The following is a 27706-nucleotide window of genomic DNA, read 5'->3' as shown; positions in this document are numbered from 1 at the left end:
CGACATCCAAAAATTTCAATCTCCACGGTATAAAATCCTCTTTTTTTTAAATCCAGACACAAATCATCACTTTTGTATTCTTTTTTTTACAATAAAAATACTGTATTTCTTTACTTAAAAGGATTAATTAAAATGAGCACTGCATAACACTCATATAAACAAACTGCAATTAGATTAAATGTTAAAAAAAAATTATCTCTCGTTTGCAATTAAATTGACACTTAGTCATTAATATAAAGTGACTTTAATTCAAGTTAAAAAGAAATCAAAAATTTAATAAATATCTTCATTATAGAAATATTTCACAATAAACAATCTGTGTTCAAAAGTCGTATTCTTCTATAACAATCTCTTCATCAAGCAATATCTTGACATCCGACTTGTTTGCATTGTTTCATTCATCAATTGTGATACTCGCTCTCTTCTGCTTCAAAAGAAAAAGTTAAAAATTTAAAATTTTACAAGAATAAAAGTAAGAAATCAATAATGATGAAAATGAGTATCAATAATGGTGAAAATAAAGATCGAAAGATACGGAAATGAGTTTTCCCTACCTTTTAAAAAGATATAGAATAATTTTCAATTAAAAAAAAAACATCCTTAAACATATGTATCTCATTAAATTTAAAAAACTGAATTGACAGAATACTACAAAGTATAAAAAAGTCATTAGTATAAACCAAAGTCAAATAAAATTTTCTGATAATTCAATATACCTTGCACTTTAATGCTGCTTCAAATTTATGTTACAAAATTAAAAAAGAGTAAAAAGAGTAATATTTTTGGAGGGAGTGATGAAATTATTGGCGGTCAGAGTAGGAGTTATTTTCTAAGCATATCTGAAGATTTTCTTAAAGCAAACACAGATTTTTTTTTTTAATATTAAAATCAGCAGACGGAAAACTATGTTGAAAATTTTAATTACTTTTCGTTAATTCTTTTAAAGATATCAAATTAAATAAAATTTTAAAAAATTAAGAATTTTTTATTTATTTATTTACAGAATTTCAGAAATTTACATAAAATATGACTTAGTGCTACATTTTTTAATTGATGTACAATTTTCGCTTGATATATGTTAGACTATGCCTAATTTTTGGAATATGAAGAAATGGAATTCTTGAATAAAAGAATATGAAGATTGCGCTTCAGATTAACCCTGTAAATTCTGCTGCTTGGTATATAAGTTGTACAGAGCCAGCATCAAAAATACAAAAGTAATGAATTAATGTAATAATTAAATGAAGGAATACATTGCATAAAACAGATTGCATAAAACAGTTTGCAATAAAGCATTTAGCATTGATTTAAAATAGTTCTTAAGTATCAAGAACAAAATGCAGCTTTCTAAACTAGCTAACATTTGGTGAATGAAACAATCACCAAGTTACATTAGAAATAATCATACCTGCCAGCATTGGCGAAATGAAATCATTGAGATTTTACTAGCGAAATTTTTTAGGCTACTAGTAAAGTTTTACATCATGCATAACCAAAGTCAAAAAGAGAAATTTCAAATTGGATATAATGAAAGCAGTTACATTTAGCGAGGTAAAAAATATGTGTATAAATTGTAATGTAAAAAAGACTTTTTTAAAGCATTATTAATAATTACTTCAAACTATTTTAATTTATAATTGTTGTCTAACAGTCGACCCAATTTTTTGGGTTTACGACTACTAACGTTCAACTCCGTAGAATTATAATTTTGAACCATAACACATATAACAAAGGAACTCCTGGATCAAGTATTGGGAGAAATTTGTCTTTGTGGAGGACTTTTTGATGGAACTAACCCGCATTTGCGTTACATGGAGAGGAAAACCACAAAACACTGCCACGGTTTGACAGCAAGGGGACTCTACCCTATGATCTGTCAACCACTGAAGATATTTTTACTTAAACTATTCACAATCATTATACTGTAGTACCGGCATTAGTACTATCTGTTGAGGAATAAGAAGTATTTTTGCCATCAAAAAATATTTTATTGCCATATTTTTTTTAAAAATTTCTTCAACAAATACGGAAAAATTTGAGAATATGCAGGTAAACAGGAGATAGTCGTAAAATACAGGAGTTTTGGTTAAAAAAACTCCTGTAGGCATGAATAATGTAACTCTAGAGAAAAAGATCAGAAAGTCTTTTCTTGAGTGAGGATGCGCATTGAAATAAAGATAATAATATTTGTTTTCTTAGAAAGAAAGATGCGTAATTTATTACGCATCTTTGCATTTATTTAATTTGCATAAAAACAATACAGTATAACTGTACAACAACAAGGATTTCAATACAAGTTAGCGTTCACAAATAGTGGAATTCTGCAATGCACATATTACTTAATTCTATATATGTATAGAAAAAAATTTTTAGGTATATATTTAGAAAAAAAAAAAAATCAATACCTTGGCAAATATACAAAATTAAAAAATATATGACACTTAAATTTTACATTTCATTGCAAAAAATATAAAATTTTATCGAATATTTGAAATCAACGTTCTAATTTTTGGCTAAATTAGAACTAAAACATATTGCCTTTTTTGACAACTGCATTTAAATCACTAAAAATATTTTCTCACAGCATTTCAGTTTAAGTTCTTTTGTTCTCCTACACAGTCTATACTCTTCTGTATTACTTTCAAAATGGTTCCAAGGAGTAAAAAAAAAGTTATTTTAGATTTGTTTCAAAACCATAATTTTTATCACTTTTATATCTCCAAATAATCAGTTGCTGAAAAATTTAGTGTTAAGAGTTACGATTCTGAGACCTGTACAGTACTGAGTAAAAGAATGGTACAATCCTCTTCTCTCATTAAAGATAGCATTATCTCAACATATTTATCTTTAGCACAACTTTATATTTTATTTTATAACCAGTATTGAACAGTCAAGCCAATTTCAGGTTTACAACCATCCATGCTTTACTACGTTTCCTTGTACATTTTGAACCAAATCCAGAAGACTCCTGGACTAACCAACCTTTGTAATGATGCTCACAATTTCCTTCTTAACACAAAATAGAGGCATGCTGCTTGAGAAGATATCATTTTCAATACTTATAAAACATTTTCTTGAGAGTGTAAAGACAGATGTAGATCCTTCAAACTGGGAAAAAATAATAAATAAAAAATAATCAAAACACAAAATTCCTCAAAAAAAAAAAAAAAAAAAAAAAAAAAAAAAAAAAAAAAAAAACCTTCACAAGGTATATAGATCATAATTCTTAATAATGAAAACCTAGAAATATTTCCTCGCAGAATTATGATATATAGTAACTGTTAGGTTATTTTAAAAGAGCAGAATGAAACTTTATAAAAAATAATGTTATTTATGCCCATACAAATTTTATACCAATTATAAAGCATGGAAGAATTAGTAGCTTTTGGAATTTGCTTTGGTTCGTTTTCGAATTGAGGCACTGTAACATATTGTCTGTTTTATTAATAGAAAAAATAAAACTATAATTTTTTTTCCAAGAAAAAAACTATTTCGAGAGAAATGAATGTTTTCAGTTGTATTATTTTTCAAAACTCACAACATAATAATTTAGACAGCAAGAAAGCATTGACTGTATCTGTAACGACTGACAAAAGAAAGATAACAAAATTCATTTTACAAAACTACAATTAACCTTCAACCACTCACATAAGTACAGAGAAGTTAAGATATTTTTTATTAAGTGGTAATACCTTTGAAAGCAATTTAGGTTTAAAATTTTGCCTTTTTTTTATAAAAAAGTACAAAGTAACTATTAAAATAAAGTCTCACCACTAAAAGCATATTTCAGAGATTTTTGCTACCACCACTGGTGTAAGATAAAAAGAAAAAAAAGAAAGAAAATTTAAAAAATGAAAGCAAATATAAAGTTACATGATATTAATTTTGCAAAGAATCTTCATTTATACCTTTGATAAATTTTCATAAAACTGAGGTTTGTGCAGGTCTCCATCTCCTATTATTCACAGAAGACAACTTGAACATCAGACATCTAGATGCCAAAGACACCATACAATCGTTCATTGTGTCATGACTCTGAAATATATATATACACTACCTTACAATATTTTTTAAAATTTCTCAAGAAATACTTAGAGTATTATTTAGTAATTTAAGCATTTTTTAGTTCATCAGATTTTTTATACTTCGCAACAAAGTTTAAAGCTTTCAGAATTTTAAGAAACTGATAATAAATTTTTAAAAAAAAGTATTTTTATACACCTATGCAAGAAAATCAATTAAGAAGCTTTTATTGCTTATTTTGGTAGTGGTTTGTAATAACAGCATAAAATTTTATAAGCCTAGCTTAAATATTTATGGAGATTATACAAAACAAATTTCTTTGTCTTATGTTTTTTTTGCTATAACTTTAAAAATATTCAGTACAATTAAACAAATTTTTAGAAAAATTTAAAACTATTTACAAAAATATTGATTTAAAATAATTCAATAAGCTCAAGATATGAGTATTTAAAGTAGTTTGTTTATGTTGCGCACGTACAGAAAATTTTAAAAAAAAATCTTTTTCATATTTTTCTAATGAATTGTATTTGGCAACTAATGAAAAACATCTGATTTCAATATCTTAAAAATTATCAAGCAATTTTTGTACTTTTTAAAAGAAAGCTAAAAATGATAAGGATTTTTCCACAAGTTTCATTTTGTAAGATACAACAAGATTTATTAAAAATGACACTGGCAATAATAGCCGAGACTACGAAAAGAAATTTGCGAATTTAAAAAATACAAAAATTACTTAGAAAATTGCTTGAGACTTTTTAAGATATTTGAATCAGTACTTAGTTGCTAAACGTGGCTCACTACAAAATTATGATAAAAAAATGTTTAATCGAGACCCCCCAAAAAATGAAATACTAAGATAAGTTGTTCTTAAAATATTCTGAATTTTTTAAAAAAAGGCAAAGATCATTTTATCTTCAGACAAAAGAGCACAATGCTGCAAGAAATAATAATTTTTACATGATCAGTTTTCTTTAGAAATAAAAGATTAAATTTAATTTAATAGCTCTAAAACTAATTTGAAAATTTTTAGAAAGAAAGAAAAATATAATTCATATCTTCAGACTTATGAATATGTGTCTTCAAAAACTCCTAATTATACTGCCAAGAGATTTTGCTTAACTAAATTGCACAGAACAGAAAAAAAAATTCAACTGAAACAAGTGATTCCAAAACGAGAGAGTGGAGTATTGCAAATAAATCAAGTGTTTCATGACTTTCAGTCCCAGAAATTTTTTTTAATGTCCCAATAAAGCCTTTTGTATGAAACAAATTTATTAAGAAACAAGAATTTAAAAAGAAAATTTCTGCTTTTTTAATGAACATACAACATTAAAAAAACTCAGCAATCATAGAGTCCTCAGGTATTGAAAACTTTGCATTACTTTCTAATTGAGCCCGCGTGGCAGAACTTTTTCGAGCAATCTGTGACAGAACTCTCAAGCACTAATATCTTTCAGCAAGATGCTTTTAATAATAACAAACATATACGTTACTAATTTAAAATGAAAGAGCTGTGCTTAAAAAAAACTGGATAACTATATCTAAAAAAAACTATATAAATTTTTAATTGAACATGGAATAATTATTCATTCTAATATTATGGGTTATATTCTCGCATTTTGTTGGGGGGGGGGTTGAATTATTTCCTTCTTCGCATTCTGTAAATAATCATCATAACAAAAAAAAAAAAAAAACAATTAGAAATCATAAAATCCGTAGAAGTATAATTGCAAAAAAAAGATCAGTCACGAAATCACGCAAATCAGACTCCTCAAATGCATGCTTCGTTTCAAGATCAGGCTGTTGTAATAAATATTGTATGAAAAATATCAGATTCAAAAATCATGGTGAAATTAATAGTAATAACTGCCAAACATTTGATAGAATTATTGCCTTAAAAAGTAAATACTCTAATGCACAATTCGAACTTTCCATATTGAAATATATAGGAATATTTAAAATCCAAGTGAAATTCAATATCAACATCTGCTGAAAATACAAACAAAACATTATTTACACACCGACACATCGAATTATGATACTACTAGCATAAATTAAGCAAGTCAAAAAGTGATTATATAAATGCAGGATTCAAATATTACATGTAAATTGTTGTAGAAAAGAAAAGGAATTTTTTTTTTCAAAAGAAAACTCATTCTGCAAGAGCTCTATAACGTTCTGCGACAATGTCACCACGATTCTGCCACAGGGTAATTGAGTAACCCTTGATAGAGGAAAGTTTGGAAAAGCTAATGGGTTTGAGCAAATGTAAATATAAAAACAGAGTGTTTGGTTTTAAGAAGACAATAATTTTGGGGGTTCTTCAAATTTGTGGACTAAAAGATACGTAAACCAGAGAAAACTATTTCTCAAAGTTTTAATTAAATTATTAGCAGTTTTAAAAAAAAAGTGATACAGCACTCACGTAATCAGCTTTGCTTTACCAATCTAATATATATCTTACAAAATATCTTATATATCTTACAAAAACAAAGTAAAATCTTCAGATGTCTTATCAAACAATTCCTAAAATAATACAATGCAAGATTAGAAAACATCAGTAAATGAATTAAAGCGATAATTATTAAACAGAGTCTGCATTGCATACCTGCCAACATTGGAGAAATAATTTGAACTCAATCTTTTTGTTAAGTAATAAATAGTTTATTTTGGCGATTAAAGATGTGGTATTTGTATTCTTTTTGATTTTATGATTGTTTAGATTTAAGAGCTTTCTGAGCATATGATATTTTGTGGAATTGTATTTTAATAAACAGCATACTTAGAAGAGAAATTAAAAATGCAGAATAAAGTAGATAGAAGAATGATATTTTTGTCAAAATAAGTTCTGCATTTAAGAGTTGCTGTAATTCTGTGTATTTACGCTGCAGCGACTTCATGTTCAGAAGCGCAATTTCATTTAGACCACACGGTCACCATATCAACTTTCTACTTCATAGTTAAGTACCTATATATTCGACAGAAGCTTAGAATTTACTTGTCAAAAATTCAGAATGGATATCTGTTGGGTGGAAAAAGTATCCAATTAGACTATAATACATTGTTTTTACAAAAACCTCACATAACAAATGCATTGTATATCACAAAAGATGACATCGTGTAAAAAAATACTAGCACAAGTTTGAAATCAGATGTCACAGTGGGAGATGACAAATCATTTTCAGAATACAATTTTGACAGTTTGAGCAATTAAAGATTCATATACGTATTGAAAGTTTTTAATGTTGGCAAAACAAATGAATTATTCACTTCTTAATAGTCCTCATTTAAAAAATTTTAAAAAAAAATTATATTTTGTTATTGCAGTTGTCTATTAAGGCACCAAGGTGAGATTTTTCTTGTTTATGTTTCCATTGGCGCCATCTATGCCCAAGAATTCGACTTCTGCCACACCATTACGTCACATCTATTTAAAGCGGATCCATTCCTATAACCTTTCATTCATTCACAGATTATAATTTTGACCTAAACCAGAGAACGATCAATCTCCTATCCAGTACTCCCAGAGGCATAAAATGTTATGGGGACATGGAGGATGTTGTGACCCGGCAGATTAAACATGCACCAGTCACCATTTACTACATGGAGAGTCTTCGGTTTGCTGGATTACACAATTTTTTATGTGGAACAAAACGTGTTGAGAGCTTGGAGTGTGGCTTGACAGCAGTTTAGATTTGAATAAATGCAGTATTTATTTCTAAATTGTTTACATCAGGATTAGAGGATCCTTTTCAAACATTTTCAGATGAGTAGGAAGTACATTGTGATTTGACTTCTTTGAGGGGTCACCTAAGCAAAATAAACTCTAAGTTATTTAGCACAATAAATAGTGAATCCCACATGAAATGAACTAAACTTACGCTTGGAGGAAAGAATTTTTCCCAATGCATGAAACAGAGAGGAAATACCTTTTACTCCCATCTTCAGAGGAAGAAACACTCTCTTGCACAGTTAAGGGCTTTTAAAGTCTAAAAAAAATATTGATAATTTTAAAATAGGAAAAGAAAATTAATAAACATCAACAAAATGGAACTGCTAATCCATACAAGATGTCTTATGTGTGAGTGCAAACAACAAAAAATAAGCACCTTTTAAGCTCTCAAAAAATATTTTTAAGCATTTTTAAATATTTAAAATATTTTTACATTTACATTAAAAATATTTTTATTTTTAGCATTAACATAATGCTAAATAATTTTCAAAGACTTTGCATGATTATGATTAAATTCCTGACAAAAAAAAACTCTTTTTTTTTTATTACATTAGCCACCATAAAGAGATGGAGATTTTTCGGTTCGATTTCAGAGGGTGGAAAATGAAGCCTGACATTGAGAATCTCTTGCAAAATGCAGCAGAGTTGAAAATGAGAGTGCAAGAATAATTCCCACAGAACCCAGTTCAGTATAAACACATGCGTGCCTGCAAATATTTAATCAAACAGGTAAAATGATTGGCGCTTATGCTATGGAACAACGGTAAGCCGAAATCAGTAGTGCAAGTGGTAAAACATGGTTTTGGAGCACCTTTGGAACAACAAAAAAGCAATTTTGGAGCAGTGAAACAAAGATTTGGGGCATATTTAATTAAAAGAATTAAAATAAGAATTTAATAACAAGAATTTTTAATTTTGCTCATTAATGACATATGTTATTTTTTACACTTTTTTGAAGGTCCCTGCATTAACAAATTAAGTTTCTTTTTGCTATCTTCCAATGCTGTTAAATATTCTACTATTCTTGACTTAGTCTCAGATAATAGGATCGGTTCGCTTTCTATAATCGACATGTCTTTATTATTTAACCCATCTTTCATACTTTTTTCAGCTGTGGCTAAGAGATCATGAGAAGCCTTCAATTTTTTTTGCAAATCAATTTCAGCAGCTTTCAATCTGCTTTCCTCAGTTTCAGTGTTTTCACATTCTTTTTTCTCAACCTCTAATCGAGCAGAATAATTTTTAAATGCTGCAAGCGCCACTTTAATCATATCGTTATCAACTTTAAAGTTATTTAAACCCCCTATCTTGCTAATATGTGACACAACTTGTCTCAAACCATTAACACTATGCGAATTTAAACTTGCCCCATTGTCAAGTAGCTTTTTGTTCACACTAAAACCTCTTCCAACATCAACATGTGGTATGCACAAAAGAGCATTAAAAAGCTTTGTTAAAAGAGGATATTTGATATTTCCCAATCTATATTATCTTTCTTCACAAAATAGTTTTTCCAAAACACATCAATTGGTGCATATTCATTTGAGTCAGAAGAATAACCTTCTGGTTTCCCACGTAACAAAGATGCCTCTTCAAGTTTTATAATGGATGGGGTTACTGTTGCCAGATATCTTATTGGCTTATTAGAAGTGTCTTCCATTCTCATTACAGAATGCAACACTTTCAGATGGTACAGTAACCTATTTTCAAGCGGCAATGCTTTTATTGACTGTTTTGCGCATACTTGGAACTTAAATACATAGACTTTCTATCTGAAGAAGATAAGGACGTCATCGCAAGCAAAAGCAATTTAAATAAATTTAATATTGAGTGGCTCATACTATTTTTTAAATTAACAATTACTTTATTCAATTCTGTAAAAGGTAATTCAAAACTCTTATTAATTTAACTATTATTTAAGATTATCGAGTGTATTTTTCTTAAAATTTAAATAAATGTTATTTGCAATAATATATCCAACAAAACATAAACAGGATTAATTTTGATCATACTGAATTTATAGAAATATGTAAAGAATTAAGCAAATTAAGAAACTTTAATAAATTTATATTACAAATGTAAATTCCAGGAGCATTCGGAATGTTTTGGGATGTCTTTAAGACGAAATTTGCTGTATGAGTACTGAATGGCTCCTAATAAATTTTTATTAAAACTGGTTACCAAGCACAGTATTTTAATAATGAAATGATTAAAAAAAATTAAATAATTTTTAAATGCAAATTAAAAAAAAGATAAAAACTTAATTAAACAAATAGCATAGTTACTTTTTATATACAATACATTTAAAAACATGATATTTAGGGTCAAACCAAGTAAACTTAAATATTTTAAAGAGGAATGGAATTGACATGCCAATTTGATGAAAATAATGCAAATAAGAGTAGATAGTTTAAAAAAGTTATTACAAAAAACAAACAGTCTTGTTTAGAGAAGTATTTGAACACACATATAGTAAAGGGGTAAAGATAAATAATTTGGTGCATTCTCATAACAAAAAAAAGGAAATAACAATTATTTTCATAATTAATAACATGTAACGAAAAAATAAAAGTTAATTTTGAAGGCTAGTGTGGGTCTTCAACTTAGATATCTTAAAATTGCCCTCCCCACTCCAAAAAAGCACTATCTCTTCCACGAGCAGTATCCCCCTTGTCCACACTATTCTTTTCATTCAGAATTCTTCACTCTCCTTACAGAGTATCATTCTAGGCAAATGGCAGAATATATTAATGAATAAACCAATATATTAAAGAAAGGACATGCTTTCTTCCCCTTGCCTGTAGCCCCCCTCCCCCCCACACACATATATTCCTTTTTGTCTCTCTAAAATTTTCTTCTTCCTTTTTTGATTGATAAAAGTTAAATTTTAGTTTCATTCTATTGATTTTTTATTACTTTATAAAGAAAGCGAAAAATAAAAAATATTTTTAAAGCCATAGATTTTAAACTTAATTAATAATAATAAAAAACATAACAAAAGATACAAATTAAACTGAAGAACTTGTACCAACAAGAAAGTAGCTTTTATGCAAAGCAAACTACTTAATTGTTGTCTAGGAGAGGAAGTAAAGCTTAGCATAAGTTTTTTCATCAGTTAAATAAATTCTGATATGAAAGAAATTAAATTATCCTGTTTGCTTTCTAGCAATTTCAAATTGCTACACAATATTTATGAAAGAATTAACAATACTTCCTTAAGTACTCCACAATATTTATTCAAGTGCCACACATATTTCTTTCATAAAAGTTTAAAATCATGGCAAACAAAACAAAATATGATGCACATTTTTTCAGCTATCTAACTAATAATAATTTAATATTATATAATATAATTAAAAATAATTCTTAAAGTATCCCTTTTGCAGCAAATAAAATTAACAAAAAGTATTTCATGACTGTTATTCTCAAATATGAAAACAACGTAGAGCTTACCTTTAAACTGAGACATAGTCTCTTTTGAGACGACAGAAGAAAAATCGAATTTGCAGGTTAACAGCAAATGTTAAAGATATCTCAACCTTTTTCGAAGAACCCGTATGAATGCATGAAATATGGTGTAAAATTTTATTCAGCGAAAAAGCTTTAGAAGAAGGAAGTTTAAAACAAGCGGATTACTTACTTCAGTCATGGCGACTCTTTCAACTTCAACAAGTTTAGTTGTAATTGTCTCAGGAGCAAATTCCAAGGAGCCATATTCTTTTAACAACATCTTTACATTTATGTTGTGAATACAAATGTGTTGCCCATCTTCAGCTAAAGTTAAATGAAACAAAGAATGAAACAGTTACAATACTTTAGATTACTTTAAATTCAAACTCTCTATATGTAGAATAAACATAACAATAAATGACTTTGGTTTGCTTAACAAAATAAATAAGAATGACAAGAAAGAAAAAAAAAGGGGAAATATATTTTAAAAACTTATTAAGATTCTTCACACTTTGAAGATAAAAGAGAAATTATTTCAACTTTATAGTATAATAATGCAGTAAAACATAGATAAATAAATACCGTTAGAAAAATGTCACCCCTTTTCTTTCACAGTCTGAAATAGAATTCATACTTGCATCACATATTCCATGCTATTCAGACATTTTGAAACACTAAAGGAATTTTCAGTAATTTAAATATTTTTTTCTTCCTAAAATAGAATTAGAGTGACTGCAATTCAGTAACTTACAAGTTAAAACCTCACCTATTAATTAGAGATTCATTGTGGATCATTGAATTTCATTTCACAGCTAAGTACTGTATTTATTTAATTGGACAACAAAGTACAATAACAGACATAAGGTCATTTCATTATGTAAGCTTGCTCTGAACAATAAATTTCACCATAACAATTTTTTATTTTAGGACAAATATTTAAAAACCACAGTTTTTTATTTATTCATTTTTTAAACTTAGGCACAATAACATTTATTTCAAACTCAGAGAATGACGAGATTGTTTTGATTTTTCTCAATGGGATTACAATAGGTTTATGTCTGGTGATGCTTTTTATTTGCTAATTCATTTAGACTACTAACAAATAAAAACACGACACATTCAATGCTAACACCTTTTTTTACAGCAAATACTTCCCGGAAATTTTTTAAAAAAACCTGTTTTATACTAATTTTTAACACATAGAAATTTTCATAATTAACATATACATGTTTTAATTATTGACATATAGTACCTGGTCAACTGAAAACATTTAGCAAGTTTGGAAAACTTTTCTTTAATCTACTGAAAATTTAAGTACACAAGATCACAATTTTAAAGCTGTAACTGGGAATAGCATGATTTTAATACAGGCCAAAATATTCTCATAATTTTTCCTATCTGAAATGAAACCTTAAATGAGAGGTTACCCAATTCATGAAATGGCTGGATTTTTGGACTCCACAAAAACCTGTCACCGCTAGACTTTCTGGTGATACATCAAAAAAATGTGTGCATGTAAAAACGATATTGAATTAAAGGATTCTAAAAAATTGAATCGCAGATGCAACTGAAACAATTTCTCCAGAAATTCTTCAAATAACCATCTTTGAATGTCAATCATCAATTAATTATGTCTACAATGAAACATATTAGAACTTGTACTTTTTCTTATTCTTCAGTAGGAAATTAATATTCATACGTGCAATTAATTAACTTGCATCTTATAAGAAACTAAGAAAAAATGGAAAGAAACATTAATATTTTAATTCTTTTATATGCATTAACATATTTTTATTAACAGTAACAAATATTTAACACTATATGATAGGTAAAAACAACATACTTTCATGTAATTCTTCATAAGATTCAGTTGAACTTGTTGAAATAAGATGTTTTCTCTCTGGTACATTACCCTAAAATGCAATTATATGAAACTTATACAAAATTTAATGTTAATATTTTTATTTTTAAAGAGATAATTTTAACAAGTTAACTAAACTAATTCTAATTTTCCTAAGTAGTATATGTTTTTGAGGAACTAAATGAACTTTTGTATCATTAACTGCAAAAAATATTTTTAAACAAAATGTAAACAAATTATCTTAACCTTAGACAAATTATCTGAACCTTAGACAAATTATCTTAAGCTTAAAATTAGAGACACTAAAATTAAAATGTGTTCATGACACCAACCTTACATTCTTAAAACCTTAGACATATTAATCACATTTTAAGATAGCAATATGAAGTAAAAGATTTAGTATATGTATATAATGTATTAAATTTCAATAAACAATTTTTCTACATAAATTATATTCTTATATTATTTGAAAATTATAAAAAAGATAAAAACTTGAAATAGCTTTATTTAAAGCAAGCAGCAATAAGGGAAAAAAAGTGACTCAAAAATGTAAGCTTAATTGTCCGAAAAATTTACATCATAGAAATGAATGTCGAGCATTGTAAACTCAAATCAATAAAATGAAGCTATAATTTAATTATTAATTTATAGATAAATAAGATAGTAAAAATTTTGAAAAGAATCTAGAATTTTTATTTTAAAAGGTTTTTTTTGTATTTTTTAAAAGCCTGCAAAATTAATAAAATAATTATTCTATATGAATCAATCTTTATTACTTAATAATAATAAAAAGCATATAAACAGATATAGACAAAAGTCCAAACTTTTGCTTCCCTTCATTCAATTTGAAATTATTTCAAAGAGCATATTCTCACTAAGTCAGTGTCAGCAGAAATGTAACTAAGCATGAATGTATTTCATCCAATGAGAGCAACTGCAAAGATACTGTCAGGCGTTATCTGATATGAAACTTGTGACAGTTTTACTGGCGCTCTCTTTTGAGCGCAAACAGATTAGTGATGAAATTAAGAGGATTTTTTTAAACTTTTTCACAAAAATATAAATAAATAATAAAAGAGGGGAAAATTTTCGAGATAATAAAAATTGGAAGGCAGTTAAAAACAGTAGAGTTGGCATTTATGAAATTATGCCCACCAAAAAAAGGGAAAATAATAAAAAGAAAGGTTTAGAGAAGAAATTTGTTTCCGAGGTAATATATAGCTATAGAAGTCATAAAGTTTGCAAGAATATAATATTCAAATAATTCAAAGAAGAAACAAAATTAAAAATTTTGTTTGCTAATTTTGTTTTTAAAAGACAAACACTTTGTTCCAATATATTTTTTTAAAAAAATCACATACATTGCTTCTATAAATGAGCTCCTTAAGTTGATCTACATTCTGGTTTAAAGCAATATCCCTTTCATGAAGTAGCTGCCAAGAAAAAAAAAACTTCAGAATGTTAAATACCAAACTAAATTTTTAAGTGATAAAAGTTGACAACTGGTTGTGGGGATACAGTTATCTTCTTTTAATGAACACTTGTGAAATAAATAACAGTAAAATTTTTCAATAAATCAATTAATCAAAAAATTTACAGTGGTCTTCCCTATACACAAACAAAAGTTTAATGAAATTTCACTTTTTCTGGGCAGTGTTAGTATTAAACTCTGAACACATTGTATGTAACTAACATCAGAGCAAAATTCACTTAAAAAAGATATTAAGCATTAAGTGAAATATGATCCATGCTTTTATGCTCCATGCTTTTATGCTTCCATGCTCTTTCAAATTTATTTTATGTATAAGTAATATAAGGATAGTGAACACTCAGTAAAATATTATATTATTCAATGAGATTTTATCAAGAGACAATATTCAGTTCAAATATTTTCATTAATACATTAACTTTTCAAACATTAATTATTTTTAACTGTTACAGTTCATAAAAATTAAAGAAATATTAATATCACAGGTATAAATTTTAAAAATTAAACTAAACTAAAAACAACAAATCAGATAAGTTGAAAATAATTGAATTATTGGCATAGCTTTGACCTTACCGTAAAGGCAGATTCCATAAAGCAAGCCTCTGGAGTGATCATTTCATAAGCAGCTCTCTCTCTTTCAATGACAGAAAAGACTTCCTTCTGACCAGCCATAAGTAATTTCTGGAATCACCTAGAACATTCTCTTAATTAAATATTATTATTTAATAGTTCACATTACACACATATATTCTTAAGCAAATAATGAGATAAGAAAAAAAAGCCTTTTATGCTAAGGGTTTTTTCAGACATTTTTCTAACTTTAGGGAGATTTTTAAAATATAATAAAATTTGGAGACTAGGGGAAATTAATAAAATTTAACACCCATCAAGCGTTGAGCCCCTGGACTGGACAGAAAATCTGCTGCTTAAATTACAAAACAAAGCTTAGAAGAGCTATTTAGTCATTTCCACTAAAGGTGGTAGCAACACATTTGTGTAGACAGCATGATTTCCTCTAATCAATGAGTACAACGCTCTTGAAGGGGGGGGGGTCATTGTTGTACGCAAGAAACCAGTAGCGGCTTAAAAAACAGTGAAAACTTGAAAAACAGTAGAGGAAAAACTTTTATTGACTGTTTACAATAGTACATCGATGGTTACAAGTTTGGCAAAGATCACTTTTCCCAATCATGGCATCTACGACTGCAAGTTTGCATAAAGAGTAATTTTCGATTGCAAGTGAACAGTGATAGTTGTGGCAATGATTATTATTTTCCCCTGTGTTTCTTTTATGATGACTCATCCTGTCGCTGACATGATGAATCCTAAAGTGATGGAGAATCTCTCTCACTTATGTACACATGCCTTCGTTTAATTGCGCAAATCCTGGTTTTCTTTTTACATTCAATGCAGCCGTTCATCATTTTTAACCATTATTTTGCAAAGATATAATATTAAGAAATAATATTAATTGTTAAGAAATAATAGTCATTGTTAAAAAATATTAAAATACAATGTTTATTTTTTTAAAAAAATATGCAATTTACTACTTATTAATATTTTATTTTTATTCAATGATCATTTTTACTTTTTAATGCATTTCTCTTTTTCAAATAACGAACTGAATTTATGATGGGGGCGGGGGTGACTCAGAAGTTTCTCAGTCTTTTTCAATCTATTAACGAAGTTTTTATTTTTCTGCGCATGAAGATATTTATAAATACTAGTTCAATGAGCGTTTTCATACTGATTTTATATTTATAATTACTTGTGTAATGACATAAGTCGCAGCAGGTTAATTTCTGCCGCATGTCTCCTTCCCTCCTGTACAAGTTGTTCAGTTTTTTTTTTTTTTTTTAAAGTATACAATTGATTGTTGATAACTAATCAAAAAGGGCAAGAATTTGAAATTACCCAACACCAAATGTAAAACATTATTGTAACAAATATATTATATTGTAACAAATACATTAAATTGTAACAAATTATTGTAAAAAATTATTTATAAAAAAAAATACATATCGTCATTGACAGTAAATATAGCTGTATGAGCATTTTCAATAGAAACTGGTAAAGAAACCAGTGATCCTTTCTATCTTTTCATTAAGCATAATTTAATTTCATCTCCAACAGTTACAGAACTTGCATAGTTTTATGGAAACACTGTTTAAAAAAAAACACAAAGAATAAATTTAAAAAATTATTTTCAATTTTTTTTAATACCTTTAAACTTGTGTCCTTGAAAGATAAAGGAAAAAGCAAAGGCATTCCAACAGCTATATTATATGTTAAAAATAATTAGCTATCATAAGACAAGAACTAAGAATTTAAGATTTCAGAAATAAAAGTTTATTTAAAGCAACAAAAATGTGCTTAGCACTTTTAATTTCTGACTTCTAAAATTGTCTTTACTTTCAACAGGGGTAAATGTGGTAAAAATTGAAAATTTTAAAACAGAATGGAGGTATCCAAATTTTAAAAGGGTAGAAAAAATTAGATACAAATCTTTATACTTTAAAAATATAAATATACTGAAGACTTATGATTGCTAAAAAATATATAATTATAGGAAATAATCTCACTTTATTTAATTTAATCATTAATATTTTATTATTACATAATAAAGCCCTCACCGTGTAGGAAATAAAAAGCAAAGAGTCTTATAAACATTTTCTTAAACAAGAATACCAACAAACAGTTTTTATATATATATATATATATATATATATATATATATATATATATATACACACAGATAGATAGATGGATAGATATACATACAGACAGTAACACATGTTGTGAAATATAAAGAAAAATGACAAATTATTGTTATCTTAAATTTTTTGCTTGTCTTAACTCACTTTTTTTTTATAAGAAAAAAAATAAATAAAATCCACCGAAAGACTGGAAACATATAACTAACTTTACTTCCACTCATTGAATTTTATATATATATATATATATATATATATATATATATATATATATATATATATATATATATATATATATATATATATATATATATATATATATTATATATATATATATATATATATATATATATATATATATATATATATATATATATATATATATATATATATATATATATATATATATATATATATATATATATATTTAAATAAGATGAGAAACAATACTTCAGTAATTAAATAATATGCCTAAAAACAGATAATAAATGATAAAAACAGATAATAACCATTTAAAGTAACAAATTGAATTATTCTTTACTTATATTTAGTTGAAATTTCAAATCACCATCAAGAAACTGTCAAATTCACAATATAATAAATAAATAAAATTACCTTTTTAAATCAATTTTATGCACTGCTTCAAAACAAATAGGACATTTTTGCCAAGATTTATCAGTTAAAGCCAAATAATGTAGAATGCCGGGAGAGCAATAAACATGTCCACACATCTTTGCAGCAGTTGAAATGTGAAGACAAATTGGGCAAGATGGCATCATGACATGTTAAACGCTGAAGAAATACAAAATTCTGAGATATGTACAAGGACAAAAATTATTGCAGAAAATTTCAATTGTTTAAAAAAAATTTTTATCTATTATGTTACTTTTTAATTAAAACCAAAATAATATTATTTTAAATTAAGAGATAAAATTTTTGGGCACTTTGTTGATGCATAACAACAATTAAATTATATCTTAAAACAAAATTTTCAATTTCTTATGAAGTTATTAGTAAAAAAATTTAACTATAATTAACTAAGAAAATATTTCTTGTGCAGGCTACTCGATGTAATATAAATTACATAAAACTATACATTTATTAACAGCATGATTAAAACAGAAAACAAATGTGCTGTAATAAAATAAAAAAATTACTCTTCCCAATGTCACAGACTATCTCACAGAAAATCTGTACATACTATTTCTTCAATTAATGACCACTCTACAAGCTTATCTGGATTGTTTTGGTACGTAGAATAATCTCCATTATCCCTTGCAACGAATTGGCAACAGAAATTTTAAATAAAGTTTCATTACTTTCATACATAATAAAAAATTTAAAAAAGCACACATGGTGTTCTACAGCTTACCTTCTGATTAATACACACTTTAATGATCCTAGTCGAAATCTTCACCCAAAGTGTTGCCAATAAAAATTTAAGTCTGGAAAAAAGAAAATACTATTATAAAAATCAGAAATTATTATCAATGTTAATCAGAGTACAAGTACGGACCAGAATGAAATTCATTGAAACAAATAAAATTTGTTAGATGAAGCTTAAAAGCTGACAACTGTTATTAACACGTTGAGAGTAACTTGTATTTTTAAAAAAATTCTCGTTAGGCCAGACATGCTATCTAGAAACGCTATTATTGTGGTACAGCAATGTGAAGCGTACTACTAACAGATTTAAATAAAAAATTGATTTTTAATAAATAAAAATTAAGTCAATTTGAAATAAAATTTCAATTATTACTAAACCTGATTTTATTTTGATAAAAGACAAGACAGTAAATTTTAAACTGTAAAGATTCAACAAAAAAATTGTGTAAAAAAAAACTTTGGAAATAAGTGAATTTTTTCAAATGGACCCATTCCATTCACCTTGGTCAATTGGGTATACTATCGCCTACGTCACAGGTTGTGTTATTCCTACTAAATTTAACCAGTGAACGGCATTTTCTACGAGCCTGACATCAAGCCACAAATAAACAAACGGAATGTTCAATCTTTTAAATAGCTGCTCGCCAGATTATATTATATTAAATAGAAAAGTTCGCTTTGTAATAATTGATTTTGTTGTTTCATCTAAGTAACTCAATGTTTTTAGAAAACATATATTTAAAACTCAGTTTATTAATTAAATTAAAAGTTTTTTTTTCTCTTCTGACAACGTGAGACATCAAACCAATTAAACTGAACGGACATCATTCTATAGAATCCATATTTTAAAAAAAAATCAATGTTTTCAAATCAAATTAAATTAGTGCATGTAAAATATTAAACAATAACCACTATATTCTATTCATTTAGCATTGCACGATAGTATATGTTATTCCTACTAAAATTTTCGAAGTGGAAGTAGTTGTGTTTTTTTTTATATTATACCCAATTCAAAGTATAAAATGGTAATATCATATTTTATATTATAAAATAAAAAAAGTAATAAGTATTAACAATAATAAAAATAAAAAAATCATTGATAATTGTTATTTGATGATAGAATCAAAATTGGCTATACAGTACTAAACTGAAGTTTAAAGGAGGAAGTAAAAAAACAATACCACCAAAGCACCTCAGAATCACATAACTTGTAAATGGAAATCACAGATTTTGAATTTTTCTTTCAAATCTGATTTAAAATAAAATTGTTTGAACCAATAGTTTTAATTATTTTTAGATGTGTAAGTAAAATTCAAAATCCCAGTTTAAAATACTAAGCAAAAAAATGAACAGGAAGTAGTTAAATGGAAATTGCTGGTTTTGAATTTTTCTTTCAAAATTGTTTCAAATATACACAAGAAAATTTCTTACTGAAAAATCATATTAGAAGACTTACAACAAGAGTTCCTTATTACATTTTGGATGTTTCAATCCCTTATTTTTATTATATCCAGAACCAGATCGCTTACCTTACCTTCTCAAACATCAAAAGTAAAATTCAACAGATGGTTTAAATTTCCTTTATTATAACCCTGTGAGTAAGATGGTTCAGCAACTTATTTTAATCTGAAACTGAATGTTCAATACAACTCTAAGAACATCTATCCGTAAAATATTTTTTTTTTATAAAATACATCAATATATATTTTTACTTTTAGAAAAGAAAGCATGAAACTAAATTTGATCAGGAAAAAAAAATTTGCACTAAAGGCTATCTCCTAACTATCCCAACTTAACCCCATGTGGTTACAAACCTTTTAACTAGAAAAGGGCTATACAAGGATGCACTGAAAAACTTCAATGTTGTGATATCTTCTCCAATCTGATGTCTGGATCATTTTTCAATGCATTAAAAATTGTAATTTACTGAGACATGCACAATGTTTCCTGATGGATTGATGTCTGCACTTGCAATGGGGAGCATTGTTCCCGATTTTCAAATGCGGAAAATAAGCACTTCTCCTTACCATAACATCAACGACCGCAAGCTTGTGTAAGAATTTTTCGTCGATCGTAAGTGAAAAGTGATAGCTCTGACAATGTTGGTTATCTTTCCCCATGTTTCTTTCAATGTGACTCATTGTTTTGCTGATACAATGAATTCCTCTGTGATAAAGAGTCAAAGTGTTATTGAATTTCTTAGTTATGGAAATAAGCTTTCTGTTTCTGCCATTGCTTTTTAAACAGTGCTGCTACAAAAGATGCTCAAATTCGGTTACTATTAAGATATGGCAGAGACAAAATTTTAAAATTACAAAATATTGCAAATATAAAATCCGCCTTCACTATAAGGAATAAGAATTACTACATGCAAGTACAAGCATAGGAACTTTTATAGTGACAACTATTTATTTATAGTTGTTTCATAAAAGATACATGCGCCACCTTTTGTAGCTATTTAGTGTAGTCAAACGCACTGGTCTTAGTGGGGGGGAGGGAGTTGTAATATACTTTTAACAGCACTTTATATTTTCATAGTCCATAGTTCAAAAGTATCTAACTTGAAGAATTTCTGATCAGTTCTGAAGTGGATGCCACAAAATGGTACCTTTCTCTAAAACATCAAGTTATACAGAAAGTGCAACTCTTTTTTTTCATCTGAGAAATACAATCTTCACCTTTTGTTTTTTGAAGACAATGAGCCGCATTTGATTTTAAGGAAACTTTAATCAAAGTAATACCCAGGCTTTGTATTGCACCAATGAAAAAATCAAAACATTTATTATTTTTAAAAAAATTAAGAAATATTTTGGAACATCACACATAAACCAGATTACTTTTAAAAAGGTAAAAAAATAAAAACGAAGTATGATTTGTTCGACTTAAGAGCAATAAAAGCAAATTTTATTGCAGAAGAAAAGCAAAATATACTATTTTTAATTTTAAAGATACTTTGCTTAGAACAGAAAGTTTTACTATTTCCAGCAAGAACTGAACAGTATAGGGCACAATTAATGACCGAATCAAAACAAAAAGATATTAGATCAAAAATTTTCGATTCCTCAAATCTATTTTTTACAAGTCAGCATATGTATTCTTACAAAACGGGATGCTTCGAACACACACAAAAATCAGGATTATTAGGATAAAAAGTATAAAATGAAAGCAAAATATTTTCTATGAAGAATATCAGGAAAACTATAAGCCCTACAATATGTGGATATATTGTGCACTAAACAAAATCAATTATTTTTAATTTTTTACCAGCTTGAATAACACACTAATTTATAAAACAAAAATTTCTTTAGAATACTTTAATCACATGTTTTTATCATAAAAAATCATCTTTAAAAAAATATAATTGAATATAATTCGACAACATATAATAAGAAACACACTTAAAATTTTTGAAATACATACATAATGCATGATTTTCGAAGCAGAGTTGAAAAAAATTAATTTTCAACAAAATTAAATCAATTAGGAAGGTAATTCTGTATTGATATCTATACACATGAACTTCAATTCAAAAGGGGATTTGAAACTCGAAAATTTAAAAGTTATACCCGTAGAATTGGTTCCCTTCAAAAAAGTTTTTACATTCTTGCAGATCACTGTTTGGAAAAGAGCCAAAACTTGAATTTTTTGTGGTAGATACTGACATACCTACATGGAAATTTTCCCCTGAATTTGAAACTAATACTTACACCAACATGGTGAGAGTTTTTCAAAAACTAAATTATAGCCAGCTTATATCTTGTTCATGCAAACGTAAAATAGTGTCGACTGGCTTTCTTTTTAAGCAACACAGAACATGGTTTGTATCAGTGTTTTTATCTATTTTTCTTTATTTTGGTTCCTTATAAATGTTACAAATAATTTAGCTTCAATTTAAATTTTTTATTTTTCAGGGTTCTCACTCTTTAAACAAAATAGTATGATTGTGCATCATCAATGTACATATACTGCCAGTGACAGTGTCAATTAGTTGGCTTTCTTTAAATCAATAAATAAAAGAATTAAGATTTGCAAATTTTTTTCAAGTATATATAAAAAAAAGAGTAAATAAAGAAATTTGGTAAAATTGAAAAAATTATTAGAAGTTTTTATATTTCGCTACTAGACCAAGAAATGTGTTATATTTAATTTTATGATGAATGAGACAAAATTACTTCCAGCCAAACCTGTTATTAGGAATTAACTTTACATTGTTACTAAACATTTTAGCGAAAAACATGAACTGATTTTAAAGCAGCCGAAAATTGAATAAAAATTAAAAACAGTATACATACATATTAAAACAGTATACATATTTTTTTAGTGCATATCTTACCATGTTTAAACCTTTTTTTTCATAAATAAATATTTCTGATAAAAAAAAATTAAAAAAATAGTACAACTTTTTAAATAATACATAAATTTTAACACTTAAAAAAATATAAAATGCAGCAAGAATATTTCATTACACATGTTTTTAATCCATAACTAATAAACAGAGAGAAATCAACATGCTATTTACATATACGTTTTGTTTTAAAATTTAATTAATTGTATTCCAGAAAAGTTCATTAGTTTTCTATTTTAATTATTATTATATTATCATTGAAAAAGTGACTGAGTACTTTGAAACAGTTTGAAATATATCTTTGAAATTACAAAATATTTACAATTATGAATCTAGATATATTTTAGCCAATAGAGATATCTCTAAATATTTTCAATGAAATTGAAGATATATAAAGATTATGATATATAGACTTGTTTAAAAATGTTTCATGTGTTTTGAAAAATTTACGAGGGTTGTAAATTAAATAGTGGCAACTTAACCTTGAAACTCACGCAATGCAAATAGGATATGGGAGTGGTGAGGTGGCGCTGTTGTCGATGTGTAGAGTGCAAAATACAGTCGATCTGCTTATAAGGGTAGTTGTTGTGTGTTGTTAAAGTGAGGAGTTTCGTTTCCATCGCTCTAAAGCATGTTTTAAAAATGAGATCAGCTGTCGTCGCTTAAAATCGAGGTTGCTCGTGGCAAAAATGCATCAGAATGCTATCGAGGATAAGTGGAAGCTTGTGTCGCAAATTCTTTACTGTATTGGACAGTAGCACGATGGGTTCAAGCATCTCGTCTTTTTCGTCATTAAGCTTTTTAAAAACATGCTTTAGAGCAATTGAAACGAAACTCCTCACTTTAACGACACACAACAACTACCCTTCTAAGCAGATCGACTGTATTTTGCACTCTACACATCGACAACAGCGCCACCTCATCGCTCTCATAGCCTATTTGTGCATGCTCGCCCTTCTGTGAGTTTCAAGGTTAAGTTGCCACTATTTAATTTACAACCTTCGTATAATTTTTCACACAAAATACCTATATATAACATAGAGTTATAAATAAGAAGGAGTGGGCATTCCTCCCCTTCCCTATTGGAGTGAGTGAAGTAACTGTCAAGTAGCGGCGGCCATGTTGGTATAACCAGAAACTTCGCGGAGCCGCTCAGGTTTCAAGAGGAAGAGTTAGGTTGTTTTTGATCTTTTCTCTTATGATTGGAAAATTTCGAAAACGAGATTGAAATAGTTTTGTTGTTAATACATAACACCTTTTTTCATTCAATTTTTTAACATTAGTTTCTTTTCTTCTTCCCAAAAAATAACGTTTTAAGATAGCTCTATTTTACAACTGAATTAAAAAAAGAACTTTACAGCAGTTTTTGGGAACTTAGGTTCCTTTATATTTTATCTAGGCATTAAAAGTAATATATTATTGTTATTTAAGGGGGCAGCTTTCCAATAAAAATTTATTCAAAGAATATCACATTAAAACCACACTATTTTGAACATAAGCAAAATAATATGAAACGCACTTTTCTTTAAAGTTAGAATATTTAAAGGGAAAAATATTGGTTTGTGCTAAAAGAACAGCAATAATCAACATTAAGCCATTTGAGTAAACACTTGGGTAAAGAAACTAGTCCATAATATACTTTTTATTGCTAAGCATAGAATTTTAATTCGTTTTTTTTTTTTTTTTTTTTTTTTTGCAAAGTACTTGATCATATGAAGTGTACAAAATTGTCATTTACAAATAGCAACGTAAATTAACAGTGTATTTATTTTTAAAGGTAAATACCCAAAGTATTTAATATATAGGAATATTTATTTTCCAATTGAGGTTTAAACTCCACTCATGAAATGCTCTATCTCATTCACAAAATACATGAAGTGTATGAGCAAATAAATGTTCTATAATAAATGCCCAGGCATTATTATCTATAATGAATGCTCTATAATAAATAATAGCTTAGACACAGCAATTGAAACGTTAGTAGAGGAAGGTGGAGGCTCAGATGAAACAAATTTTAAGGCTTTTAAGGAACTTTAAAAGATAAAATGAATACTAAAGCCTTTTTAAGGCACATAGAAATTCTGGAAAGTACTAGATTTAAATGTCAACACTTTGAAAATACAAAGAGTAAATATATAATTACTTGCTGCTTTTTAGCAGGGTTTGAAAAAACCCAACCCGCCTGGATTTTATTAAAAAAACCCGGGGGAAATTGGTTTTTTTCATTTAGTGCTCATAAGCTTTAAGTTTTACTGTGTAAATATTTTTATTTATTAAAAATTGTCGTATAAGCTTTAAAATAGAAATATATCCAAAAAGTTATTTTAATTTTGTTATATGCATTTTATGTTAAGTTTAAATAGCGCATTATCACTAATGTATGTATGAATCTTCTTTAGTGTTAAGTACATAATGTTTCACAATTTTTAACTCAAGCATTGTAAAATATAAATGCAGTAATATAAAAGGAACAAGTTTATTAATCTTTTTGTTTTTACGCACATTTATTTACTATATTTATTAAATATATATATATTATAAAATTATAATCTGTACATATTTATAATCAGTAAAAACTAAAATTTCATCTGACTTTTGACTTTAATAAAAAACTGAAATAAATATTTAATGGTCTTCCATGTTTTTATAATAAGATGAAAAGAAAGTGAAATTAAAATTACGTATAATTATAAAGAGTATCAGGTACTTGTCCCATTTTTTTCAAATAAATGAAGAAAGATAATGATAAAGAAAATGATTTCATTTTTAGATAAATAATTTTAAAAAGTTCTTTTATAAAAAGTTCTTTTATAAAAAGTTTCAACTTACTTTTCTAAAGTCAGAAAATAAAACTGTTTAAATTTGTTAATGTATCACTTAGTAAAAAAAAACTGTTTCTTTTCAATTTTTTTAAACATATGAATTAATTATTATAACCTGTTTATTAATATATAAAGCATGCAACTATATTTGAAAAATTGATCTTTTAAGACTGTATTATTTAAATTTCTATTTGGTTTAATATCATTTTCAGCAATAGACTAATTGCTAAAATAAAATCTATTACTCAGTTTGAAGAATGTTTAAACACGTACAGCTCTAGTTCAACGAAGTTCGCTGGGTTATATCTATGGAAGTTCGATTTGTTTTGGTTGTACCAATATGGCGCCGCGGTTGCGGTTAAGGCTTCACGAGTTTACGGGCATGCCGTCTCCTCCTATTTATTACTCTATGATATATAAGTATAATTCAAGGAGTTTACTTTTGCAAATTTTATGATGCTTTTTTTTCTTCACAAAACTAAAAATATATATATATATATATGACATAAAAAAAAACATTTTGGAGTAGATAGGGGCTTTTCCTTGTTATTTCGAAGTAAACCAAAAATGAGTTCAAAAATGTTTCAAAGTAAATCACGATTCTGACAATATTAAAATTCCAACAGCACTAAGTGGAATTTTAAATCTGTTGCTTCAAAAATTTATCTGAATGCTGGATTAAATAAAAAAAATCACAGTTAAAACATTTACTAAAATTTAACTGAATTAAAATGTAACATAGTATTTGAAGTAATATTTTCAAAAAAAATTTGAATTCTCCAATCTTTTCATGAAAGCTGACAGCTACGCATTTTAAATATTTTTTTTTTATCTAGAGTTACAACAAAACATACAATGACTATTACTTTAATTTCATAGATATCAGAATAGATTTCTGTTTTTTTCTATTCAGCCATTCTCTAGCACTAAGTGATGGGGTAGGTGCAGCAGTGTCAGGTTCAAATCTTGTTGAAATTGTTCTGACTAATAAGTTCAGACTAATAAAAATAAGTTTTTAATATAATACATAAGTAAATATATAAAGCCAGTTATGATATATTTTTGTTACTTAGTGTATAAAATCAAGAAATACCATCAAGTTAAGCGACAATTACAATAAGACATCATGACGAATACATTGTCAGGCAGAGGGTAAAACAGTAACTAGAATCAAAAAAGGAATTCTCTGTTTTAAAGTAGAACTTAAGAGAATTTCCAAGGGTAGTTACGAAATTAGTTGTAAATATGTTAATTGCAATATCTTTTATTCCTTTGTGTTTATCATTTTCCCTATGAACGAAAAAGGTAAAAATATCAAAGTTTTTTCATATGAAAAAAAAAAAAAGAAATACAGTCAAACCTCACTAATGCGAAATCACTTGGGTGAAATATCGCTTTATATGAAATATATGTTTGGTCCCATTAGTCAGCAATCAATTATTACTGCATTTAGCATATTTAACATGAAAATTTAAATATAGTATGCTATAATAAGCTATATTTAATAATAAAAGAATGCTATAATAAGCATTCTTTTCATGCACAATGTGTTATAAATATTCCTTAACTTTTTTTTCTGTTCCTAAAAGATTTAATTTAAATTAATAACTTTATGCTATTACAGAAGGGTCATTCCACGTCAAATCATGCAGGATTTTACAAAAATGGCACCCACCGTCTCAGATTTTGATGAAAATTTGTACACTTATAGAATTTTTGATGTTGATTTCAAAAATATCAATTATATTTAAATCAGTTAAGGGGTTTAAAAGTTATAAGCATTTATATTTTTGCCAAAATGGCACATTTGCCGCCATTTTGATTCATACATCAAAGGCTATCAATGATTGTAACTCACCTTATATTTGTCATAGAGCAATAAT

At 27.1% G+C, this 27706-nt stretch overlaps 1 protein-coding gene across 3 annotated transcripts; it reads right to left on the bottom strand.

Annotated features, from left to right (window-relative positions):
* Positions 1-225: 225 nt before the first annotated feature.
* LOC147802110 (E3 ubiquitin-protein ligase RNF10-like) lies at positions 226-26796 on the bottom strand. Of its 3 annotated transcripts, none has more exons than XM_087154153.1 (10): positions 26690-26796; positions 18643-18715; positions 17886-18062; positions 15130-15247; positions 14429-14500; positions 13050-13119; positions 11397-11530; positions 7905-8012; positions 3909-4035; positions 226-427 (listed from the first exon to the last, which is right to left on the bottom strand). In XM_087154153.1, exons 4-8 carry the CDS (start codon positions 15226-15228, stop codon positions 7968-7970), a joined length of 420 nt encoding a protein of 139 aa, XP_087010279.1. In that variant the 5' UTR covers positions 15229-15247; positions 17886-18062; positions 18643-18715; positions 26690-26796; the 3' UTR covers positions 226-427; positions 3909-4035; positions 7905-7967. The 3 variants fall into 3 exon arrangements, with proteins under 3 accessions (XP_087010279.1, XP_087010278.1, XP_087010280.1); XM_087154152.1 differs by lacking the exon at positions 26690-26796 and adding an exon at positions 20186-21410; XM_087154154.1 differs by lacking the exons at positions 18643-18715; positions 26690-26796 and adding an exon at positions 18428-18630.
* Between the last annotated feature and the right edge of the window lie 910 nt (positions 26797-27706).

This window comes from Parasteatoda tepidariorum, chromosome 10 (assembly GCF_982258835.1).
Source record: "Parasteatoda tepidariorum strain Cologne lab strain chromosome 10, Ptep-v5.0, whole genome shotgun sequence".
Lineage (NCBI taxonomy): Eukaryota > Metazoa > Arthropoda > Arachnida > Araneae > Theridiidae > Parasteatoda > Parasteatoda tepidariorum.
The sequence above is the reverse complement of the archived record's forward strand: the minus strand, read 5'-3'. Positions and strand labels throughout refer to the sequence as shown.

Excerpts from the sequence above, each read along its gene's own strand:
- LOC147802110 (XM_087154153.1), bottom strand. The coding sequence starts at position 15,228 with ATGGCTGGTCAGAAGGAAGTCTTTTCTGTCATTGAAAGAGAGAGAGCT. Across the intron at positions 11,531-13,049 it reads TTATGAAGAATTACATGAAA|CTGAAGATGGGCAACACATT; the intron begins GTATGTTGTTTT and ends ATTTAACTTTAG. Across the intron at positions 8,013-11,396 it reads AAAGAGTCGCCATGACTGAA|ACTTTAAAAGCCCTTAACTG; the intron begins GTAAGTAATCCG and ends TATTTTTTTTAG.